Source organism: Tachysurus fulvidraco, chromosome 18 (assembly GCF_022655615.1).
Source record: "Tachysurus fulvidraco isolate hzauxx_2018 chromosome 18, HZAU_PFXX_2.0, whole genome shotgun sequence".
Classification (NCBI taxonomy): Eukaryota; Metazoa; Chordata; class Actinopteri; order Siluriformes; family Bagridae; genus Tachysurus; species Tachysurus fulvidraco.
Window position 1 is genome coordinate 12,701,013 of NC_062535.1, and position 22,850 is coordinate 12,723,862.

Genomic DNA, 22,850 nt, shown 5'->3' on the forward strand with positions numbered 1-22,850 from the left:
AGTGAATGGAAATTGTAATTTTACAAAATACAAAGACATTCTATAGAACTGTGTGTGTCCAGCTTTGTAGCAAATGTTTGGGAAAGAACCACATATAACCACGTCTGATGGTCAGGTGTGCACAAAATATTAGCCATTTATTGTATTTTCAAAAACGTTGGTTATTTAGAACATAAGTATAAAACTATGCTTTCAAAAAATTACATTTATTTGGGGCCATAGATTTGTCCTAGGAGATGGATGGTATACGCAATAACAATCCAGTAATGCATGTGGCTTCACCCCAAGAAGCTAATCCAGATCCCTAGGTTGAATACTACAGATTGATGAACACTGTCATGTTGTAGAGCAAAGAAATCCTAAGGATTCAGTGCATTCATTTTCTCTACCACATTACATTTAACTCAAGGGAAGAGTGATGTATTTAAACAAAGGATTCATATTGACTATTCTATCCTAAAGAGCAATGATGGTCAAACTTGCGTTTTCTTTATCCAGGTACTGGCTGTCAACCTTATTTTTTATTTTTCTCATTTAGATCTCTCTTTGTTCTTTGCTAAAGCACATACTTTATCCTGTGCTCATGGCTGCACACATAACCCTTATTGGGTTATCTTTACCGGATGGTCAGTTCTCAGTCAGAAACCAATGAAAACATGTACACTCTGAGTCTACTCACAATGTCTACACCCAGGAGACCAATAAATATACCAATAACCACAATCCTGCTAAACCATGGACAAACAAATAACTTAATAAACCAAAGTTTGTTCTTAGCAAATCTCATAGACATACTAAACTGATGCTTTTGGATCATTTTAACTGTTTAAATCACAATAAAGGAAATGACTTGGAAAGGGGGAAATAATTTTTATTGCCAGACTAGGTCAATAACTTTTAAGGGCTTAATAATTGGCTGAGGAATAACACCAACCCGTGGAGATTTGCTGACTGTAGTGGAACATCGTATAAATTACTGGTCAATGAGAAATCAGTCAACAGTTTTACACCAGACTGCATACCATGGATCTGGCATATTCACAACATATATACCTCTACTTAGAGCACTTATATAGTTGAACAGTTATATTTTATCATAGCCCATTCATTCATTAGTTTAGACACTGCCTATTCTCACCATGCAAGCTACTTTGTTTTGCCACATTACAGACTAAAAGGGTAAAAGATAATACATACTTCCTCCAGCCATGCACTGTCATGTAGCCAACGATGCTTGGAGGAGTGCACTAAAAGCATTCTCTTCCATATAATTTGGCAAGGGAGATTATGCCAACCTCCCCCACCCAGAAACCAGGTCCAATTATGCTTTGACTCCCAGCCACAGATGGTCGACTCACTATTTCCTGATGCTACGGTAGAAGCTTTTACTGTTGTGCCATTTGGAAATCAAGTACACCTTGTTTTCTTATGAACCCTATCCCTTTTCAGCTAAAACGGGATTGACAATGTTACCTATGTTACATGGTAAATATGATCTTTACATGTTCAGAGTCCAGCAATGCAATCCCGAGCACAAGTAGGATGTGGTAGCCTAGTGATTAGGGTGTAGGACTACCACATCCTACTTGTGCTCCGGATTGCATTGCTGGACTCTGAACAAGGTCTTTAACCCTGGATTGCTCAGTTGTATAGTTGTAAGGGCATCTTCCAAATGCTGTAAATGTAAATGGTGATATAATGCAATACTCAGAACTGTGTTTGAAATTCACAGACACACTCTGTTAGTCACTACCAGCTGTATGTTCTCTAGCTACTAATCTTCTCGATAATGTAGATGACATGCTGCCAATTTATTATTCACTAGTTTCTTGCCAAATTTGAAAGCAAATTAACTTATTGCCTGATGAGTAAGAAGAAAGCTAATCTTCACCAGTCAGGTTAAAATCAGACTCTTTCACTCTCTCACTCTGCTAAAATGCAATATTTTTGACAGCGTCTGTACAGTCTACTATGATTCAACCCAAATTTTATAGGGAACATTGCTCAATGTATCACAAATAATAATCTTAATAAGGCTACTGTAATCACATGGTTTGAAACAGGTTTTGGGTTTCTACTTATTCCTGATATTGAAGGCATACCCCTATAAGAAACCAGATTTTTTTATGTCTACAATTTCATTGTGTGATAAGTGTACATTTACAACATTTAGCAGATGCCCTTAACCAGAGCAACTTACATCTCTCTCTCTTTTTTTTTTTTAATCAATTGAGGGTTAAGGGCCTTGCTCAGGGGCCCAGCAGTGCCAGCTTGATGGCTCTGGGATTCAAACTCACAACCTTCTGGTGGGTCGACCAACACTTTAACCACTAGGCTACCACATCCCACATCCTACTCAGTCTACCACTCAGTGTACCACAAAAAGTCGTGATACAGCATCAGCTATGACTCAGTCCTATTTTGGACGACGTAAAACATTTCATTCGTCATGTTCTAGGCGTCATCCTTTGGCACTGAAAAAAAATTACACATCACTTCATTCCACCACCACCACCACCTACAACGTCACTTCCTTTTGAAGCATGAGGACGAAAGAAAACGTCACGGTCACGACTATTTTAAAAAAGTGATAGAAATCTCAAATGTTACGCATAGGATAAATCCTATGAAATAATAGTAAGTTGTTCAGAGACGATGGAGGCTGAATGGGAGCGTTCACGGTCTCGTGGGCGACGCTTATGTTTGAAATAGCCAACCACACCCCGCGCGCGCTCGGCGATTCGACCAAATCATAGCTTTTTATTTATTTATTTATTTATTTATTTTTAATTGATGCATTTTTCGGCTACTCTTAAAATTCTGAGAAAATACCACCGACTATTTGTGTGCATGTGTGTAAGGGTCTGTTTTCCCCCATCGACCAACGAGATATTGTAGTTCTTTTATCCTGTCCGTATACGGAAGGGCTGGTCACCGGAGAGACACTGATGACACCGGCTACGACAACGCAGAACCGGCATACTACCATACCAGATAATGTGGAAAAGCAGGACGTCGATTTTTCCTGGAATATCCAATTTATTAAACTAGTATATTGGAGATATAGGATGCAGTCTATGATTCATCCTCAAGCGCCCGTGCATCACGCCCCATTTCCCCACACCTGTAACTCTCTTCAGACGACACACACACATATTTAACGACTAAACACTGTTCTATAAGTCTGTCTTATGTTAATGAAGTACAGCCTGTCCACTAACACTGACACTATGTGTGCATCCAAGCCTTACATGCACGGGCTGCACACTGTGCACACAATTGTCACTTAGCGTAACGCTGATATTAAGGATACAAATAACAATTATATACCTATTTAAATGAATGTTGTAGGGCAGGGAAGAGTGTGGAATGTCGTGAATATTATTTTTCTTCTTTTGTTTTCATCTGGTTAAGCAATATATTTCTAAATGGGCGTGTGAGTGTGAAAGGAGATCACCCAGCCTTACTTCAACATGGCTTGCTCCTTCTCCTCTTCCTCCTTCTGGCGCGCCATCACCGCCAGGATTATTTTCCTTTCCTCCTCTGTGAGATGGCTCAAGTCTGGTAGGTCTGGCATAGAAACCGGAACGGAAGCCCGCGGGCCACCCTGGGGCCCAACTGAGGCGGCCATGTTTCTTCCGCCTCCCTCCCTCCGGTGCGTGTCCTACTGGCGTTATCGCCTCAGGCCACGCTCGGCTCTCTCGTACAGCGTCTCATGCTTGCGGTTGCCCACCATTGAGCTTTTGTCTCCGTTCGTTCGGTGCCTCTCCCCCTTTCCCAACCCTATCTTGTATCTCTCTTCTCGCACTCCCACACCCCCCACCCCACCCCAACCCCCCGTCTCCCCGCCTCTCCCCTCCACCTCCGGTTACGGGAAACCCATCTTCTCTACGCGACGCGGATGCTGGAACTCCGGCATTTACGCTCCAATCTGGTATCTGAGATGCTGTACAGCGGCGATGGTGATCTCTCTCTCTCTCTCTCTCTCTCTCTCTCTCTCTCTCTCTCTCTCTCTCTCTCTCTCTCTCTCTCTCTCTATCTATCTATCTTTCAGCATCTCGGCTTTCAAAAACTAACGCAAGTTCTTACATCAGACGCGGACATAAATATGAGAGCGGACATAAATATGGAAGTCGTGCAAAAATCCGTGGCGCTCCCTTTAAACCGGAATCGCTCCTGATCCTGAGAGAGATGAACAAGTAACAACCACGAGAGACAGCGAGCCAGCCGTCCGGCACTCCTCCTTTTCCCATAGATCCACGGGCGCGCCTGGTGTGTGCTCGTTGGCGCATCAGTGATCAGTGATGAACTATTCTTTAACGAATCGGTTCTTCTGAGACTGTTTGATTCACAAGTGCGACGCGAAAATATAAGTTCTTTTTATTTTAAAAGACACATTTTCTGACTTGGTCTAACCGTTTCCTGTTTATTGGATAGGTTTATTAGTTTACCCATGAGTATGATACAAGTACAAATATCAAATATTATATTTTCATCAGCATTATATGTAGACATCTTAATTAGCTAAATTATTAGACAACATTATCAACAATTTTTCAAACACATAAAAATGCGGGATAACATGTATCTCACGTAAGAATTTATAACAAAGTATTTTTATAATAAATAATAAAGTTATTTACTAATCATGAAATGCTATTTTGCAGATTGTAAGTGACTATTCATAACCATTATTATCACTGATTGCTGTAGAGTTTGATGCTTTTGTGTTTAAACCCTTTTGTGAATCAATCATGGTTCAATCCATATATACGGGTTTGTTTGAAAGAATCGAGGCAGTAAAAAGAGTCATGATGCCTAAAACTCCAAGTCGGCTGTGCTCGGAGTAGCCCGTACCCGCCCACCTCAATCTATTTTCGGCATCACTTAAACGAGCCGAATTCAGCAACGTGAGAGGTATTTTAAGCCAATCAATAGAAATATTTTAGCTAGTTGAAATGATTTTTATATTTATATTTTTTTATATTGAGCAGCTGCAGCAGACACTGCTAAGCACTCGGTATCTTGGAAAGAGACTCAGAAATGATATACTAACTTGATATAGTAGGCTGATATAACTCAGCATATAAAATCACCCTAATGCTCACGTGGGCGTTTCATACGCGTTCGTTTATATGACGTGTTACAGCATTATTCGTGGTTTATTTACAAGACCGGAAGGGTTGGTTTCAGAACCAAGGACAGCGACAGAGCCAGAAATCGCTTTTACCTCAGCACTAATAGCCAACTGCGTTAAAACACACCTCATAATAATTGGACCTGCAGTATAATATACGATATTTATGAAAATACAGATTGTAGACAAGGGAGTGTCAATGACTCTGGAGGGAATGACAACGTCTCTCTGGGGCGTGTCATTAAGTTCATGCACAAGGCGTGTCTTTGAGTGAATACAAGGGTCTAAGAAGAACAACTCAAAGAGAAAAAATATCACAAACATAATTTCCAAATCATTTCCAATTACAATTGGAAGTACTGGGAGCTATAGAGTGTTATTGATGAACGTTCCAATAATTAAGTCGTCATTAAGGTGATATTACTAAAGGGCCTACTTGTTTGCTAGTTATTAAAGTTTGGATTAAATCCATACAAATGAAGCTACCAGTCATATAGTTTAATACCTAGATGGGTTGTGATTTCTGTCACTGGAAAAAGTAGACCTCCTGGCTACACCATGATCTTTTTGTTGCCTGATATCTGTTCTCTTTTTTTTTTGTGAAGTAAAAAACGAGCAAATGTATTTATTTGCCACATCCTGCGAATAATTCCATATTAAAAAACACACGAAACACTCAGATGACTAAATACTCATTTACAATAGTTCTTTCAAACGCTCTTCTTACGCCGTCTCGTGGCCATGAGCATGCATTGCACCCGTAAACTGCCACCTTACATCAAGGATGAGCATTTTTTTCATATTCTTCATGGATCTACGTTAACAAATAAGCATATATATATATAATGTAGACTATTCTGTATTCAGGTGCAAATCTCTCAGTTCAATGCCTTACATGTGCCACACAACTTCTCATCACTGTAGTAGAATTGGCCTGCATATGTTAGTGTTTTTGCTGCTCTAACACACCTCTAGTAACCATTAACTAAACTTCATGTGTTCCAATAAAGCGTGACAGACCTGGAGTTTACAAAGAAATATGCAGAGCAGGGGGTTCTTTAAGATTAGGGTTGGGAATCTGCAGATTTTGCCTTTTAGATAGTTCTCCTAGGTCAATCCGGACTGCCAACATATCCGACATTGAAGAAACATATCTAAGAAAACAAGTACATGAACACCCATTTTTAGTGGACTATATCCAAACTCCAGCTAGACAGATGTGTTTTTCCCATTGCCTCACATGAGTCACCTGTTTCTAATGTTTGACTTCACACCATGCCCCGAGATCTCACATTCAATAGAAAGGCCATGTCATGATAAGCTGGCAGTCTTAGGCAGCAGTGTCCAACCTTATCTGGAAAGGTTCTGCGTGGGTGAAGGTTTTCATTCCAATCAAACAGTAGCCACACATGAATCTGTTGTATATAATGAAAGGATTCATGATATTCAAAGTTCATTTGGACCATTGGATCTTGATGCTGTACTCTGTTGTACAAGCAAATATTTACAAGATTATTTGTTTACACTAAGGGCCTAGTTCACCAAGTTTACTAAAGTTGTGTGTGTATATAAAAACATGCTCAAGTCTATTAACACCAAACATGATTTAATAAGTAGTTCTATGGAGAATTGTGTCAGCAGTTTGTTTTGCATGTAACATTGATGTAAATTGGCTGGAGTCAATGCAAATAGATTGTCAGTCCCCACAGTATGATCTCTGAAAGTTAATGAAACACAACCAAAGTGTGTAATTCTTAATGTAATCGAAGAGCAGGTATTATTATTATTTGGGAGTGAAGACAAATTAATATCATCGATACAGTAATAAAGATAAGACATAACAATTGAATTAAACACATAAAGCCTGAGAAAAAAATACTATGAAAAAGAATATGTGAATGTTCCCTGTATTCTCTGTTAGAGGGAAATCCTGGAAAATGCAACAAATGAACGTTAGTGATTATTACCGATTCGTTTTAACTGAAAGCACGCCTTCCTTAAGACAGATTTACTTTCGTCTATCTGAAGGATTTAAGTCTGATCTGGATTACTTGGTTTTAAACTGATTGATTTGAGTCTATCCAATCTGGCAACCTCACAGTTGCTGTCTCAAAGAAGACGATGGATCGATGATTATATGAGCAGATAAACTGGAGAAATCAGACATAGAGAATAGCCTGTTACATCATGAAAGCATAAAAGTGACGTCAGCCAAGTGACAGAGATGCCATGAAGGTCAACTTACGTGCGCATGCGCATATCCAGTGCTTTCTGTCCTGATCTGTCTGCTCGCAATGACACGACCGTGCCTTGCATGAGGTTCACGAAAAAGATGAAAAGGTCAAAAGAAAACTCCATCAGCCTGGATAAGTAAGTACGAGTATACATGTTTGTTGTCATTTAAAAAAACTGGACCCTTTGCTGAAATCCTAATGCCTCTCAGTGACGCTGATTTCTATCTTTATGAGCAGTTTCTGTACCAAATTGCATGTGATAGAGTGCCATAGTGATTAGTCAATTTAAGTGAACTTACATTTATACAGATTCCCTAAATGACGCGCACGAGACTCGGTGATGGGACCTGAGACGCGCGTGATGGGACAAACCCTAAAAAAAGTGAGTACGACACACACATTAGTGTTATCAAGTTATTGAAGCAATGCATTATGTTCATAAAATAACCTATTAGTTTTTGACTTGTGCATGCATGCATGCAAGGAAAATAGCATTAGGGATAAAAAAAAAATCAGTTGAAGATTTATAATCAGTTTTTTTTTCATGATTGACTCCTTTGATCTATGTGGTCTGGTATAAGCTACACAGAACCATTTTGTTAGTCATCTGTTACAAATCAAGGGCAAATCAGCCATTTTCTGATGCAAGAATGTTGCTCACCTTTCCTGTAGGGACTCACCTGGACATCACATTCTGAATATGACCTTGTGGATATGACTGGATCAATATTTAATAGACTCTTACTATAAAGTAGTTGTGTCTTCTGCTTGGAGTCATTAAAGTATCTCCAAAATGATGCTCCCACCACCATACTTTATCGTGAAAATGGTATTCTCAGGTGGTGAGCAATATTTTGATGCAGATTTATGATATAAAATCACATTTCAGTTTGTAGTGTTGCAACCTTTGAAAAAGTTGAATGTAAACCTATGCATGCTATTTATTGTAAGCAATCAAACTAATATTGAAGACAAGCAAGGTCACCAGCAAGAGCATTTCCTGCCTGCCAGGTATAAGAAGATTGATAACCTAATTATCCTGCAGTCTGTATATACAATTAAATGAATAAACAATTTTTTTTGTTTGACATACAGATTCCTGACCTTGACAAGTAGGAAAACAGGACGTCTGGGTAGCGAGGCATCTGTAAACATCATCTGACTGGAAGCTGGATTGGTACAGACAGCTTTCAGTCGGATGTTTGCAGTTGCAGGCTGCCACATTACAACACATCCTGGAAGCTTGATTAAAACTGACACGCTTTACCTGAACTAAACACTGATACATACGTAAATACTTGAGACCTAGTTAGCTTTTGATGTTATTTCTTATAAAAGTGCTGTGTAACCACTTAATTTCATTCTCAGAAATAAATGAATATATATACACACGTTTTTCCAGCAGTTTCCTTTTGTGTCAAGACTTTCCATGTGCAGGTATCCATAAAAAGTGGAATTTCATTGATTTGGAAGCAGGATCAAGTCAGGCTGGTTATTAGACTGTGTGACAACTATTTAAGACACAGTTAAAGAACTTCTTGCACTCTTACCACTAGAGGTCAGCAACATAAGACATACAGTGCACTAAATATGAGCTCAACACTCAAAGACCGCAAAGCTGTCTCACTGTGTGTCCTTCTTATTTAAATATACATAAGCAAACGTGTTTCATTAACCTTTAACCTCCAATCCTTATGTGAAATATGCTGTTTTACCCCTTTCTTTCAAAAATGGGTTACATTGTGGATACATTACAACACAGAGATACATTATGATGATTAGTGACATTTTTAACTATTTTATTTGCAAGATTAAACACACACACACACACACAAAAAAACAAAACAAAAAAAAAAAACAGGAAGAAGTGCATAGGACTGTACATATGTCTCATGATGGGTCGTTTGATTAAGCCTGATGAGTAGGAAAAAAAATTAACAAAAGATTTCCAGCCGGATTTTATTGCAGTCCTCTGGGTGTCTGATCGCAATTCCGTAACGAAGAAGCATCTCTATGTACGGCGGCCAGAAGGAGTCATCAATGGTCACGTAGGGCTCGTGGGGAGTTTCCAGGGTTTTGTTTGTTAGTTGCTGCATTAGAAAAAATAATATATATACCAATGTTCAGTACATGATACTACTATCAAATAATAATAATAATAATAAAAATAACAATAATAAATGTTAACTTCCGAGACGCAGACGTACCTCAAGGATCTCACTTAGTGGGATAAGATTTTGTCCGTAATCTGGAACAACAGCCTTTGAGAACACACAAAAGAACAATGATTTGGAAGCAAATGTTTGCCATTTCCAAAAAAGTGCTGTCACAGATGCAGCATCAGGGAATAACAAGAAAACACACCTTCTTTTTCTTGGTGCTAAGTGCTGACTGACCAGGAAGAGGAAAATGCTCAGCTAACATGTCGCTCAGCGTCTCCATGAGCGTGCCGTGATAATCCTTCACCTTAGTGATTTTTCTCTTCATGTCCTGTAAAATACTGTAGGGAAACAGAAAGGAACTGAAGGGCAAATGATCCGTTACACTTCATTCTGGACGATTTGTTCGAAAGAACACACGTCGTCACACAGTCCCTTTCTCTGCTAGATTAAAAGCCCTGGATTAAGAGGATTAAGGAATCATTACAACAGATGCACGGCTGGCATTGCATTTACAAAAGCATGTCCTGTCTAACGGGTATACAATATTCAGTTCTTTGGAATGGGGCTCTGATGGATTAACCCCCACCCCAAAACATTTTCTGAACAGATATACCACCATCAAACGCACTCAGGTGTCGATTAAAACAAACGATTCAGACAAATTTGCTACCAAATGCAAGACTTTCCCCTAGCTCTTAAGTTTTTGTTGTATTTTTTTTTTTGATACATTCTTCCATCCAGGTTAATCGGTCAGTACGAAGCCAACAGAAAATGCTCCCAAGATAAGTAAACATGATTACTGTTTGACTGAGGTTTATCTATAGCACAACATTCGGTACCTGTGTTCTGACAGCTTCTCGTTTTCCTCACGTAACGTTACGACTCGTTCAGACACCGCGCTCAGTACCTCTTTCTTCTCTTCCAGCCATACCTGCTCTCTAAAAACAACAAGAGCTAAATGTCTGTAATCTTTGTATATCAACAATAACACACAGGTAATAGCAATGGTTGGCAAAACACTAAAATACTCGGGAGTGAACTGCTATAGAAAATGATCACCAATAAGATGGTGTGCTGTCTCCTGTCAGAGATGGATGCTGATTATTTAAGGATAACCGCATGTGCCGAAGTGTTTTATTCTTCTCACACCACAGCAGCAGTCCAATGATGATAATAAACTTACTTAGCTCATGTTACTGCACAATGAGCACTTGATCTCCTCACTTCATCATATAAACATTTTTAAACTATTTTCCTAAATATATTTTTAAAAACACGTTCATTATAAGCCATATATTATGGTAAATTGTGTACTTGTGATACTATTTGAGAGAGAACTGCTGAACCTAAAAATCAACTAAAGTTTCAACAGCATCCAACCAATCAGAATCAAGTATTGAACAGCACTGGGGTATAAAGTTTGGTAAGATAATCTTTAAATGTTACTAAAAAGAAGGACACCTTTGCAAAACATCTTTTAAGGCATCTCTCCTCGCTTGGGAGCAGGAAAGGACCATCTTTAGCTGACGGTTGTGTCTTTGCAGCTAAATGGCAAAAAAAAAAAAAAGTGTTACCAAGAGTTAACAAAAAAAAAAGAAGGAAATTTCCTGTAACAGCTTTTTTTCTAGAGGAGAGCAGCTCACCTCTTCCTGTCCGATGGTCAGTAAAATGTCAGGGTTTGTTGACAGTACTGGTAGCACACAGCAGAAAAAGAGTTAACATTGATTTGAACTTCCTATAAGCAGTGTATTCCCAAAGCACAGCCTTTCTTCTGTGAATCATCTCGCCCATAATCTGCTGATTTCTACTTCCTAAAAACTACTACTGGAATCATAAAGTGCTCATCACAGGACTCTTATTCTCAATCTGCTCATACTGAACTGACCTTTCCACACATTTAGTACTGTTTGTCTTTACTCTTCTACACATGTATACTATAATGATTTAGAATTCCACTAAAAGACTTTGAGTTTCTTGAGGAGCTCATGTCTTCTCAGGAAGTTTTTCCTTTGCCATTGTCACCTCCATCTTGTCCAATATAGATGTAAATTAACACCTGGATGTCTGTAAAGCTACTTTCTCCCCCTTATATAATTAAATGAGCAACACAAATAAAAGCTAATTAATAATGACTTACATTTTGGCTCCATTTCTTGCCACTTTTCCAGCTCAACCATGATGGCATTTAAACGATTCATTGCCTGCCCGGAGGAAAAGGGTTCAGTGGAAAGTAATTAATTCTACCTCATGCATTAGATGTTAAAATGTGCAAAATATTGGCTTTTTGCGAGACTGAAAAAAAAATACAGTTTAAGAAAAAAAATAAGATTAATGCTCTGATTAAAGTTTTTTTTTTATAAGTGAATGTCACATTTTGATTTTCAATTCAATTTTAACCACATTGTAGAACCTCATTTGCATATTGCTTGAACAATATCAGACACATGAATACATGAGACTCACCTCATTCGACTCTCCATCCCCAGACCGTTCATCTGCTGAAACGATTTCATTTTGAAGCTGAAAAAGATAATTATGGAATAAACTCAACAAGCAATTACGCATTAAGAATCTCTATTTATGCTTTTAATGTATAATGCTTTGCATTCTTACACTATAGCACTTAGGAAACCTGAATCATGTGCTTGTTTGTTACTAATATGATGTGGCTACAGGACTAGTTTTTCCCCTCCATGTCAGTCCACAATTTTGTTAAAAACAAACAAATAAAATAAAACTTATAACATGACAAATAGATAAATGACCTGTTGTAAGACTTCAAAGTGTTCTTCACACTCATCCAGCAGCTCGTCCCGCACTGCCTCGGCACAAACTGACGAGAGGAGTGGCACCTCAGCAGCCACGACCTCCTGTTCCATTCCTGAGTGTGTAAATAAAAATAAATATATATTAAAAAAAATAAAATAAAAAAAAAGTTGAAAATGAGGAGAAGTGTGAACTAGGAGTTACAGAGTACATATCACATTAGTGTGTCGTCATACACTATGGTCTAAAAAGTAAAAGTCTAAACACACTTCCCTCATATGGACTGTGACTCTAGTTTGGGAGAAACACAGATCAGTAAACTTTTTTAATCTGCCTTGTCAGGTGAGTCAGTTTAAACTAGTGACAAATAACAGAGAACTGAAATCATTGGCTTTATCCCAAAAAAGGCTAATTATTACATAATAGTTCAAGCACAATTTATTGGGTTGATTGAGTTAATTTGGGATAATCATGTCTGATCATAAGATACAATACTACATACTCTCATTTAAAAGCTTTGATATGTGAACTATTTACACCGCACTTTGTTGTATGTCATAAACTTCTCACTTGATCCATCTGACAATATTTGTTACTCTAGTACAGAACAGTTTATTACTCATTTATCATTCTCATATATGTAAGGAATAAAGCATATGGGAACATACGGCTATAGAAAAATATAACAATGATAACATGCTACATAGAGCTAAATTCTCACAGAAAACTTTTTAAACACATGGTATGAAGCATATAGTATATAAATAATAATACTACAAACAACAACAATAATATTTCATTAATTACTTAATAACAAATAATAATAACAATAAATGTTATTGTATTATTATTATTTATATTAATTATTGATCACTTAATATTATTATTATTATTATTAATAAATCTAAAAACGAAAAGTCTCGATACAATTTATATTCAAAAATAAGCCTTATATTAATTTGTACTTCTTTACTTCTTTACATTCAAGTCTTTTTCTTCACCCTTCTGCTAATTCATGTTAAGCGTTTCTCATTTTTCCTATTTAATGCTAATGCTTAATGCTAATCTAGATAGCTAACTAACCCTGGTAACTTAAAGCTAATATGCTAATTAATTACCTCAGTTAGCTTGTTAGCTTTTAGCTTCATCAAAACTCAAGACAACGCAGCCATTATGAGGAGTAAGGGTCGATTACAAACACCTCGTTATATTACACAAAGTGCACTACACTGAGTGTACTAGGTGTTTGTTTGTGCAATACGTAGGGCACTTGGTATAGGGACTAAACTGCTGATCAGGACACAGCCACTTATTTTGTCGCTAGCTAACTAAGCTATTAAAAAGAAACGTACCAAGTGCGTTTACCGCAAAATACACTTACCGCAGTTGGACTGTAAACCTTTAAACAGTTCTTAAGGATAATATATTCTAGATAATATTTAAGATCTCTGACATATCTTTAGAAAAGTTCACATGCTTCTTCTATAGCTGTTTTTCCGCCACATCCAAACAAAAATACCGCCAGCTAGACCGCCGTGACGTACTTCCTGTTGAAGATATCTCATGAGCGTAATGGCGGCGCAGCATATGCGCAGTCCTCAAAATAAATAGATAGATAGATAGATAGATAGATAGATAGATAGATAGATAGATAGATAGATAGATAGATAGATAGATAGATAGATAGATAGATAGATAGATAGATAGACGCAATTATTCAACTAGATAAAATATGACACATTACTAATGTTGAAATGTAAAAATTCAAATGTGGAACATTAAACAAACAAACAAACAAAAAAAGAACAAGCACAAATAAATATAGTATTTATTCTTATATAAATACATTTATTTATTTATTTATTTATTTATTTATTTATTTATTTATGTAATATGTATTTATGCAAATATAGTATTTATTGTTATATAAATACAATTATGTATTTATTTAATGTGTTTATACAAATATAGTATTTATTAGTCATTTGCAGAGTTAGCACATGGAAAACTGTATATTCTTATTATATGTATCCCCACCAACAAAAACTGGACATTGTGGTCATTGTTAATTGGTTTAGACTGTTTAGAGTACGCACTAGTATACAAAGGCATCTATACAATTGTGTGATTTCAATAAATGAGTGTGATGTCCAGAGGTGTTCACATATTTTTGACCATATAAATGTATATTAACATACAGCTTAAAATACATAAATATACAAATTCAAAATATACACAGAGAAAAAACTTTGAATACACAAAAATAGGCAAAAGATTCCTGAAAACATTCAATAAAAATACTAAATGTAGCATAAATAACTATATGATGTAGTGTACATAGTAACTGATTAAACAATTTATTAATTTGGGGATGTTGTGGCCTAAGGGTTAGAGAGTCTGACTTGTAATCCTAAGGTTGTGGGTTTGAGTCTCGGGCTGGCAATTCCCCGATTGAGGTGCCCTTGAGTAAGGCACCGAACCCCCCCAACTGCCCCATAAATGGCTGCCCACTGCTCCGGGTGTATGTTCACAGTGTGTGGGTTCACTGCTGTGTGTGTGCACTTTGGATGGGTTAAATGCAGAGAACGAATTCTGAGTATGGGTCACCATACTTAGCTGTATGTCATGTCACAATTTACAATATCTTTACAGTTTAGTGTATAGTATGAACTATGGTGTCATTGACTATTTATAAGTCTGATGACCTGGGGAAAGTAAATACTTTTAAGTGTCGTGTGCCTCTGGATGCTCTGGTGGAAACTCTTAAAATTTTTTGTATTGTTTTGAATAATTGTCCTATAGAGGCTTCTTTGCTCCTGACTGTGATCTCAGTGGATCTCTCCACTCTCTGTTGTTCTCTGCAATCACCAGCAGAACTGTAACAGACAGTACAGCTGCACTGCCATATCCAGTTGCACGAGCTGCTGTCTAGACCCAGGCCCTGTAGCTGTGTAAGGAACTTGCTGAGAATGAGCTGTAGATGATAAATAGCATTCTTATGTAGTTGCATAATTGCAGAGAGTCATATCAGACAGGCAGGTTGGAGAAAATGAAAGATTTGGCTATCAACTCACAGCACTTAACAACGGACGTCAGTGTCACAGGGTTTTAGTTCTACAAGCTGAAGGAAGTGAATTTCTTCAGGACTGGAACAAAGGTTATCTTCCTACAGCAAGTGAGGATCACAGACAGAAAAAAAGAAAGGTTAAGAATATTCCTGAATAACATTACAGCACATGACTTTTAGGTCCAAGGTCATAGATGCCATGTCCTGGTGCTTTCCAGGAGTGAACACTTATCTTTGTTGCATGTACCATATGCGTGTCACTTTTTTTTATACAGAATGTGCAAGAAATACAAATCACTGCAATGTGGACTAAAATAATAAATGTACAATATACAGTATATGAGTGACTTTGTAACTTTTTCCCTAGTCATTTTGTTTGAACAGATTTACAATTAAAAAATGGTGCTAGAAAAAATGCTGTAGGAACTGATGTGTTAAAGGCTAAAGTTACCTCACTGAATCAGTCTATACATCAATGTCCATATCTTAGTGTCTCTAAAACGTTAAAGCATAGCTTGATCTCTCGTAATGATGGGTAGTTCAATTAACAACAGTATTTAATTTGATTTCAGAAAATTGTACAAGATATAAGCTACTTGATTACTAATGGTTTGTTTGCTTTTTCTCAGTATCCTGGATCTTTTACACTGAATCTCTATGGCCTTAATATTTTTTTTCTGAAATTTTTTAACATCAAATTTCAATTATGGAATTCTGAAATTATGTTTTAAGACATTTCAAGATTCATATTGATTTTTGTCATCAACTTCACATTTACACATTTTTTTTCAAGCATTAGAAAATTTACTTTCAGACTATATGTTGACTCTGAGATTTTGTAATTTTGTAATATCAGAGTCAACATTGTAACTTTTCTGTAAACAACAACAACAAAAACAATGCTACTATTACTGTTGCTACAACAACAACAACAACAACTACTACTACTACTAATAATAATAACAACAACAACAATAATGTCAATATAATAATAATAATCACAACAACAACAACAACAATAATAATAATAATAATAATAATAATAATAATAATAATAATAATAATAATAATAATAATAATAAAATTCAGATCGTTTTTCATTCGTTCTCTGTTTTCCTATAGACACGAGGTTAAGCAATCACATTACCGAAGCAGTGTTTTTTTTTTCAATTTCTTTATTTTTATCAATTAATTAATTTTATTTTTTTAAACGAAGACAAATCTCGGATGTACAAAGACATCCCTTTAACATCGCCATTCATACACCTCAGATGAAAATAGAAGTCAATTAAGGGGCCAATCTTCTGTGAGAAAAAGTAAAAGTTAACCATATAATTTACAGATCCTCCAAACACACACACACACACACACACACACACACACACACACACACACACACACACACACACACACACAGAGAGAGAGAGAGAGAGAGAGAGAGAGAGAGAGAGAGAGAGAGAGAGAGAGAGAGAGAGAGAGAGAGAGAGAGAGAGAGTTTCATTGTAATTCATTGACTTGTTCAAAAATGCTGGGTTTAAAAAGGGAGAAGAAAAGAGCGGACATTCATGAGTACAGATGCCCTCTGTACGGTAAAAAGCCACTATGTGCCTTTTGTCTGTGCAGTGTTAAACGGTTTTAAAAGGAAGGGTTAACGCAATCCATCAAATTGTCTGAAATTGTGGGGAAATTTCTAAAAACCATATGGCCCGCAAGCGTTTGCGTCTTTATCCATACGCCGGGACGCGCTTGTTTCAGTATGGCGCGCCGCAGGAGGCACTTTCTCAGCTATTCACACTTGTCACATCAGCCTTCATGCTTTTTAGGCCAAAATTACGGCCTCGTCTGTGCGCGAACAAAAAAGCAAGAGAGACAAACTGGACCCAAACTTTGTGGTTTTTGTGGCTTCCTTTCTCCGCAGACTCCCAGATTGGTGTTTCTCACATAAATTTCGGCCCCGAATGGGCAAAACACACGATGCCGGGTCAAAAAGCCGAGACACGCTTATAGAGGGAACAGAAAGAAGAAAGCACAGCCAACTGCTTTGAAACAGAATAGAAACAATAGCAAGAATGCCTGGAAAACGAATAAGGCAAGAAAGATGCGGCACTTAGCGTTTGCTAAAGAGTATGCCCACGTTTTTTTGTTATCTTTTTCACACTGTTTTTTTTAACCCCAGGCTGCACACAGTTAGTTAACTAGAATGACAAACATGTCTAATGAAGTAAAAGATGCACCTGGCCAGAAAGAAAAGGGAAGAAAAAACAAAACAAAGAAACACTTTCTCATACCAGATTTGTTCCTATAAGGTAAAGCAGGAGTTTTTTTTAAATCTCTTATTATGTGATTATGTGATCGCCTGAAAAACATATTAAAAAACCAAAAAGCAAAACTAAAACACTTTAATTTAAACTCAGAAAAAAAAGATGTGACTTAATGTGAATACCATGTGAACACATAGGCGAAATCCAGAATACGTAGAAAGTATTAATCATGTGCAAACAATCACGTGGATAAAAGTGCGTCAACTTGAATGTCTATTTTTCTCTTGCGCTCTGGTGTCTAGTGCAGTTTGTTTTGTACGCATTAATTCGTGCGAAAAGAATTATTCGTTTTTAAATGAAACACAACTTAATCCTTCTTGTTTGCTAAGTGAGATGAAATAATCATTAATAATAATTATAATATATAATAATTAAAGCAACACGAATAAGAATATAGACAACTTTAATTGTTTGTAAATAATCAGTTTTATTCTCAAAACACATTAAAACGAAATCTATAGAATAAAACAATGCCAAGATTTAAGGCACTTATAGAGGTAATAGGTTTTGATCCGACAATATTATACAACCCTCATTGTACAAACAGGATAAACCCATCTGTTATAAATACTCGTAGATGAGTTCAGTCATTTGTTCTGTTTCATCAGAATCCCATAAAGACTGTAAATCAAACCCCACGCACAAACATGGGAGTGAAACGACATGTGTATAGACACAGCATGACAAAATGTGGGAATATAGTCATCCATGATATTATAAACAGAACAGGAATAGTAATGAAAAAGCAGATTTGGAGCAGTCTGTCATTTATTATCTCGCACCACCCGGGTGAGCAATCAGTCATCCACGTCTATTTCCACGTCCTCGTCTTCAGATTCAGTGTGACTTGTGTGGTCTGAAAAGCAGGACGACGTGGAGCGCAACATGCACAATTTGTGCTCGCTCTGCAGCTCGTGTCTAAGCTGAGAGGACCACTGTGTTCCCATGTGTCCCTTGCTTTCTGTAGTACTTTCTTCCAGCTCACCCAGTGCGGCTGTTTCCTTTAAAGGCACGGCTCCTACTGATCTTGCCGACTCCACGTCTGCTTTCAGCTCCTCCATGTCCCGCTTCAGTTTGGCGCGGCGGTTTTGGAACCATGTGATGACTTGCGCATTGGTTAACGCCAGCTGCTGCGCGACCTGGTCTCGGTCCACGGGAGATAAATACTTCTGACGCAGAAAACGTTTCTCTAGCTCGTAAATCTGGTGGTGTGTGAACGCTGTCCTGGACTTTCTGCGCTTTTTCGGATTGCTCCTTTGGCCTAAAACACTGAGCCCATCTCTACCTGCAAAATATACACAGAATAATCATTTAAAACTTACACATTTTAAACCTAACCCTAACAACTATTATTATTATTATTATTATTATTATTATTATTATTATTATTATTATTATTGTTGTTGTTGTTGTTGTTTTCTTTATCATACTTATTTCATGCTATTATTACTATTTGCAGGTGTTCAGACAGCACATACAAATTCAGCTTGTATATCTATATACTTCCTCTCTTCTTCGTCGTCTCTAAAAACTAGTGCTACATGATTTATTCTTTATTGAAGCTTACTCTCTGCTGCTTGGATCACGCCCAGCTCCAGACCTCTGAAGGTTTTACTTGTCAGCTCCTGCAGGGCGCACAGCGGTGACGTCTGGCTCACGGGAGACGTGACGCGGCGGTTCATGCGCACAGGTGAACTCAGGTGAGCCCTTGTGCCCTCACTGGGTTTACCGAGAATGTCTGCGATGCTGAAAGGAGTGAGAGGTTTATTACAGCTCGCAGAAGGAGGAAGTCGCTCTAACGAGTTTGGCTCACAGCCCTCGCGCATCACCTTGTTCATGTGCACCTTGGCGGACGGCATGGTATCAAAAGTCGGGTTCATTTCTAAATTCGAAGATATCTCATTAGTACTTCAGTCGACATTCGAGTAGACACTCTGGTGTCATGTTCTTGATCTTAAATGAAAATCCTCTCAAAGTGAATCCAGAGGAAAGATGCCTTCAAGACGATGCGCATTCTTCCTGCAATGATGTCATCCACACAATATGGTAGGTAAAAAAAATGTTGCAGGATGCAGATGGAGGCTCTGTGTCTCCTTTCTTTCTCCACGAACACTTTGCGCTGTTTGGAAAGAAAATGGTGCAGTTTGAGGTTCCTTAATTAGCGGGCACGTCTCGTAGGAGGAGTTACGCGCAATGAGACCTTCAATACAGCGCTGCAGGATTCTACAATCTGATTGGTCAGGACGCCTTGATTAATTGTCTGCAACAGCAGCTCTGACAATGAGTGCAGACTACAGGATTATTAATGCGCTCATTTTAATGCTTTATTTTTTGTATACTAACAACTCATTCCCAATGAATGTAACACCTGGGGAAATGCGGGTCTGTGGAAATAATAAACTTTGGGGTGATACCAGGAGTATTACAGTATATTATTATTTTTTTATTTAAAAAAATCTTATTTATTTTATACTTTTTTATTCCCATCCCATACTTAAATTAATCTAGGGTTAAATTGATAACCCTACAACCCTAAAAAAAACACAACATTAAAAACATGTTGGAATGTGTGAACATGTAAAAAGGTTGATACATAAATATAATTATGAAAGAAAAAGTGTTGATACAACAAGAATACAACAAGACTGGTAGCAGTGTGACATGTAGTGCAATACCTAAGCATATCATATAAATAAAAAATAAATATATATTATAATATATAAAAATATATACAAATAAATAATACTGAAGTACTACAGTAGGATGTTATGAAATTCTTCATTTAAAGCTACTACTAAAGTTTTTGCATTATGATTATTATTATTATTATTATTATGATTATTATTATTATTATTATTATTATTATTATTATTATTATTATTGTTGTTGTTGTTGTTGTTGTTGTTATTGTTATTATTAATAACAATAACAACAACAATAATAATAATACTAATTAAAATATATAAACCAATTAATGAATCAATCTATAATTCTTAGTTCTATTACAATATAATATAATATAATATAATATAATTTCTTTGATTGGTTCTTATGGATAATGTGGTTACTTATATGGTCATATTTTTAACCAAATGCAAAGAGCATTATTAGACAGAAGCACATCTATCACTGTGGTTTATCTCTATTGTTCTTTTAGTTATGCCTTATTAAGCTGTAATGTTAAAATCTGCAAGTTTTGGATTAATACTTCGATTCACAAGCACAGATTTTACATGTCTTCTTTGAGTGAGAAGCATCTGGCAACCTCACACAGAGAAATGCGGAAACTGTCAGTACCTCAGCACTCCAAACATGCACTACAATATGTGCTCAGCATGCGCTGCATAAAGGATCTGAATGATCTGAAGGAACAATATGCCTCGGATGGCCACTTAAATCTCATGGTGAGAGGGTCAGGCAAACAGGTCAACACACACACACACACACACACACACACACACACACACACACACACACACACACACACACACACACACACACACACACACACACAACACACCACACACACACACACACACACACACACACACACACACACACACACACACACACACACACACACACACACACACACACACACACACAGAGACACACAATGATGTAGGAAACATTAATTAGTGTTATGAGCAGCCTCCAACTTTTGGATGGTCATTTTGGTGTGAAAACAAAAAAGATTATTTATAAATTAAAAAGTCTGATATACTGTAATAGAGGGGTCACATACCACTGAGCCTTGTACAGCACATCTATATTTGTTATAAGTTTATTGAGTATCGAGCATACTGATTATTGAGCATCCCACTCCAAAACTATAGACATTAATACGAAGGTGGTCGTGCTTTGTGTTATAATACCTTGCACTCTTGGAAGGCTTTCCAAAACGTAGCTTGTGATCATCCCAGCCACAATAACATTAGTGAGTTCAGGCAATGATGTCAGGTGAAGAGTCACCGTTGTAGTTCATTCCAGAGGTTTGAGGTCAGGGTTCTGTGCAGGACACTCAAGGGCTTCTGTATCAAACTTGACAAAACATGTCTTCATTAATCTTGCTTTGTGCACAGGAACACTGTTTTGCTAGGACAGGTTTGGAACTGGTAGTTTGGACAGAGAGACAGAGAGAGAGAGAGAGAGAGAGAGAGAGAAAGTAGATCGTCCAAGAAAATCTACTCTTTTTTGTATGTTATATAGGATTGATGAAACCACTAAGGACAAGAACAATACCTTCATGAACAGAAATTAAATTCAAGCAGAAGCAGATCATTTCCAGTTAGTAAAATAATAAAAACACAAAAAGAACATGAAAGTTGTTGGAACTAGAAAAATCCCTTAATTGTCTGCCGGTTATATATATATTATATAATTATTATATTAATTAAATATATATACTTATATATATATATATATAAGTATATATATTTAATATATATATAAGTATATATATTTATTTATTTATTTTTGAGCACTCCTGTTTCATTGATTGAAGACTACTACCAACTAGCAAACGCTCATCCAGACCTTAGGCTGTAATTGGTGTAAAAGTAAATCATAGTTGTGGCCTTTCAGTGAAGTCGTACGCATAGAATATTTGAGAACATGGTATCTGCATGCAGGAGAAACATGACATTCCCTCAGTGCTTTACACTTGCGGAATGATTAGATTCCACTTTTATTCTAATTAGAAGGTTACATTACTCCTGGCAAAAGCTCATCAACAGCAGATGAACAGAAATCTAGGGGCATATTCCATTCTGTTTTTCAGTGCTTAATGATCTACAGCAAATAACATTACTGGATAGGAGACATATTGGCCTGAAGTGAAAGCGATGTAAAAGCACACTGTTAGTCCAAATAAAGGATGGCTTTAAGAACATCTGAGCAGTATGTGCAGAATTAAATAACACTAATCCCAGTCGAGACAGTTGATCCATATTTACAAAGAAAATTTACAAAAACAATCACGTCTTATGAAATGTGCCGTGATATGCCTTGTTAACCTTTGAAATTAAAAGATCATTCACATTAGAAGCAATTACGATACATCCTTCAAGGCAACGAGTCCCTCTGAATTGAGTAATTCTTCCTGCTGTGATTTTGCATTTATACACATTACAGTTAAGTGGCTTCAACTTCTAATGATCACTA

At 37.0% G+C, this 22,850-nt stretch overlaps 3 protein-coding genes and 1 long non-coding RNA gene across 17 annotated transcripts in view; 1 reads left to right on the top strand and 3 right to left on the bottom strand.

The window, feature by feature from the left end:
* rims1b (regulating synaptic membrane exocytosis 1b) overlaps positions 1–3,811 on the bottom strand; it is a 52,434-nt gene extending 48,623 nt beyond the window's left edge. For all 12 annotated transcript variants that reach the window (XM_047803364.1, XM_047803353.1, XM_047803351.1 and 9 more), the window contains exon 1: positions 3,468–3,811. In XM_047803364.1, the coding sequence (XP_047659320.1) occupies positions 3,468–3,631 (164 nt within the window). In that variant the 5' untranslated portion in view covers positions 3,632–3,811. The remainder of the gene's footprint in view (positions 1–3,467) is intronic.
* Positions 3,812–7,377: 3,566 nt separating this feature from the next.
* On the top strand, positions 7,378–9,377 carry LOC125139466. Its single transcript, XR_007138522.1, has 3 exons — positions 7,378–7,507; positions 7,681–7,753; positions 8,044–9,377. It is a non-coding gene; the product is annotated as an uncharacterized LOC125139466 (long non-coding RNA).
* cenpk (centromere protein K) lies at positions 9,147–13,880 on the bottom strand. 3 transcript variants are annotated; one of them, XM_027179244.2, is made up of 10 exons: positions 13,757–13,880; positions 12,299–12,420; positions 11,997–12,053; positions 11,671–11,734; positions 11,177–11,223; positions 10,995–11,077; positions 10,373–10,471; positions 9,736–9,871; positions 9,579–9,632; positions 9,147–9,461 (listed from the first exon to the last, which is right to left on the bottom strand). In XM_027179244.2, exons 2-10 carry the CDS (start codon positions 12,410–12,412, stop codon positions 9,306–9,308), a joined length of 810 nt encoding a protein of 269 aa, XP_027035045.1. In that variant the 5' UTR covers positions 12,413–12,420; positions 13,757–13,880; the 3' UTR covers positions 9,147–9,305. The 3 variants fall into 3 exon arrangements, with proteins under 3 accessions (XP_027035045.1, XP_027035044.1, XP_027035046.1); XM_027179243.2 differs by having other exon boundaries at positions 12,299–12,414; positions 13,681–13,850; XM_027179245.2 differs by lacking the exon at positions 13,757–13,880 and adding an exon at positions 13,418–13,565 and having other exon boundaries at positions 12,299–12,414.
* Positions 13,881–18,089: 4,209 nt separating this feature from the next.
* lbx1b (ladybird homeobox 1b) lies at positions 18,090–19,799 on the bottom strand. Its single transcript, XM_027179315.2, has 2 exons — positions 19,255–19,799; positions 18,090–18,972 (listed from the first exon to the last, which is right to left on the bottom strand). The coding sequence occupies exons 1-2, from the start codon at positions 19,565–19,567 to the stop codon at positions 18,485–18,487; spliced, it is 801 nt and encodes a 266-aa protein (XP_027035116.2). The 5' UTR covers positions 19,568–19,799; the 3' UTR covers positions 18,090–18,484.
* Between the last annotated feature and the right edge of the window lie 3,051 nt (positions 19,800–22,850).

Excerpts from the sequence above, each read along its gene's own strand:
- cenpk (XM_027179244.2), bottom strand. The coding sequence starts at position 12,412 with ATGGAACAGGAGGTCGTGGCTGCTGAGGTGCCACTCCTCTCGTCAGTT. Across the intron at positions 11,078-11,176 it reads TGACCATCGGACAGGAAGAG|CTGCAAAGACACAACCGTCA; the intron begins GTGAGCTGCTCT and ends TTTGCCATTTAG. Across the intron at positions 9,872-10,372 it reads GAGAAGCTGTCAGAACACAG|TATTTTACAGGACATGAAGA; the intron begins GTACCGAATGTT and ends GTTTCCCTACAG.
- lbx1b (XM_027179315.2), bottom strand. The coding sequence starts at position 19,567 with ATGAACCCGACTTTTGATACCATGCCGTCCGCCAAGGTGCACATGAAC. Across the intron at positions 18,973-19,254 it reads CGTGATCCAAGCAGCAGAGA|GTAGAGATGGGCTCAGTGTT; the intron begins GTAAGCTTCAAT and ends TATATTTTGCAG.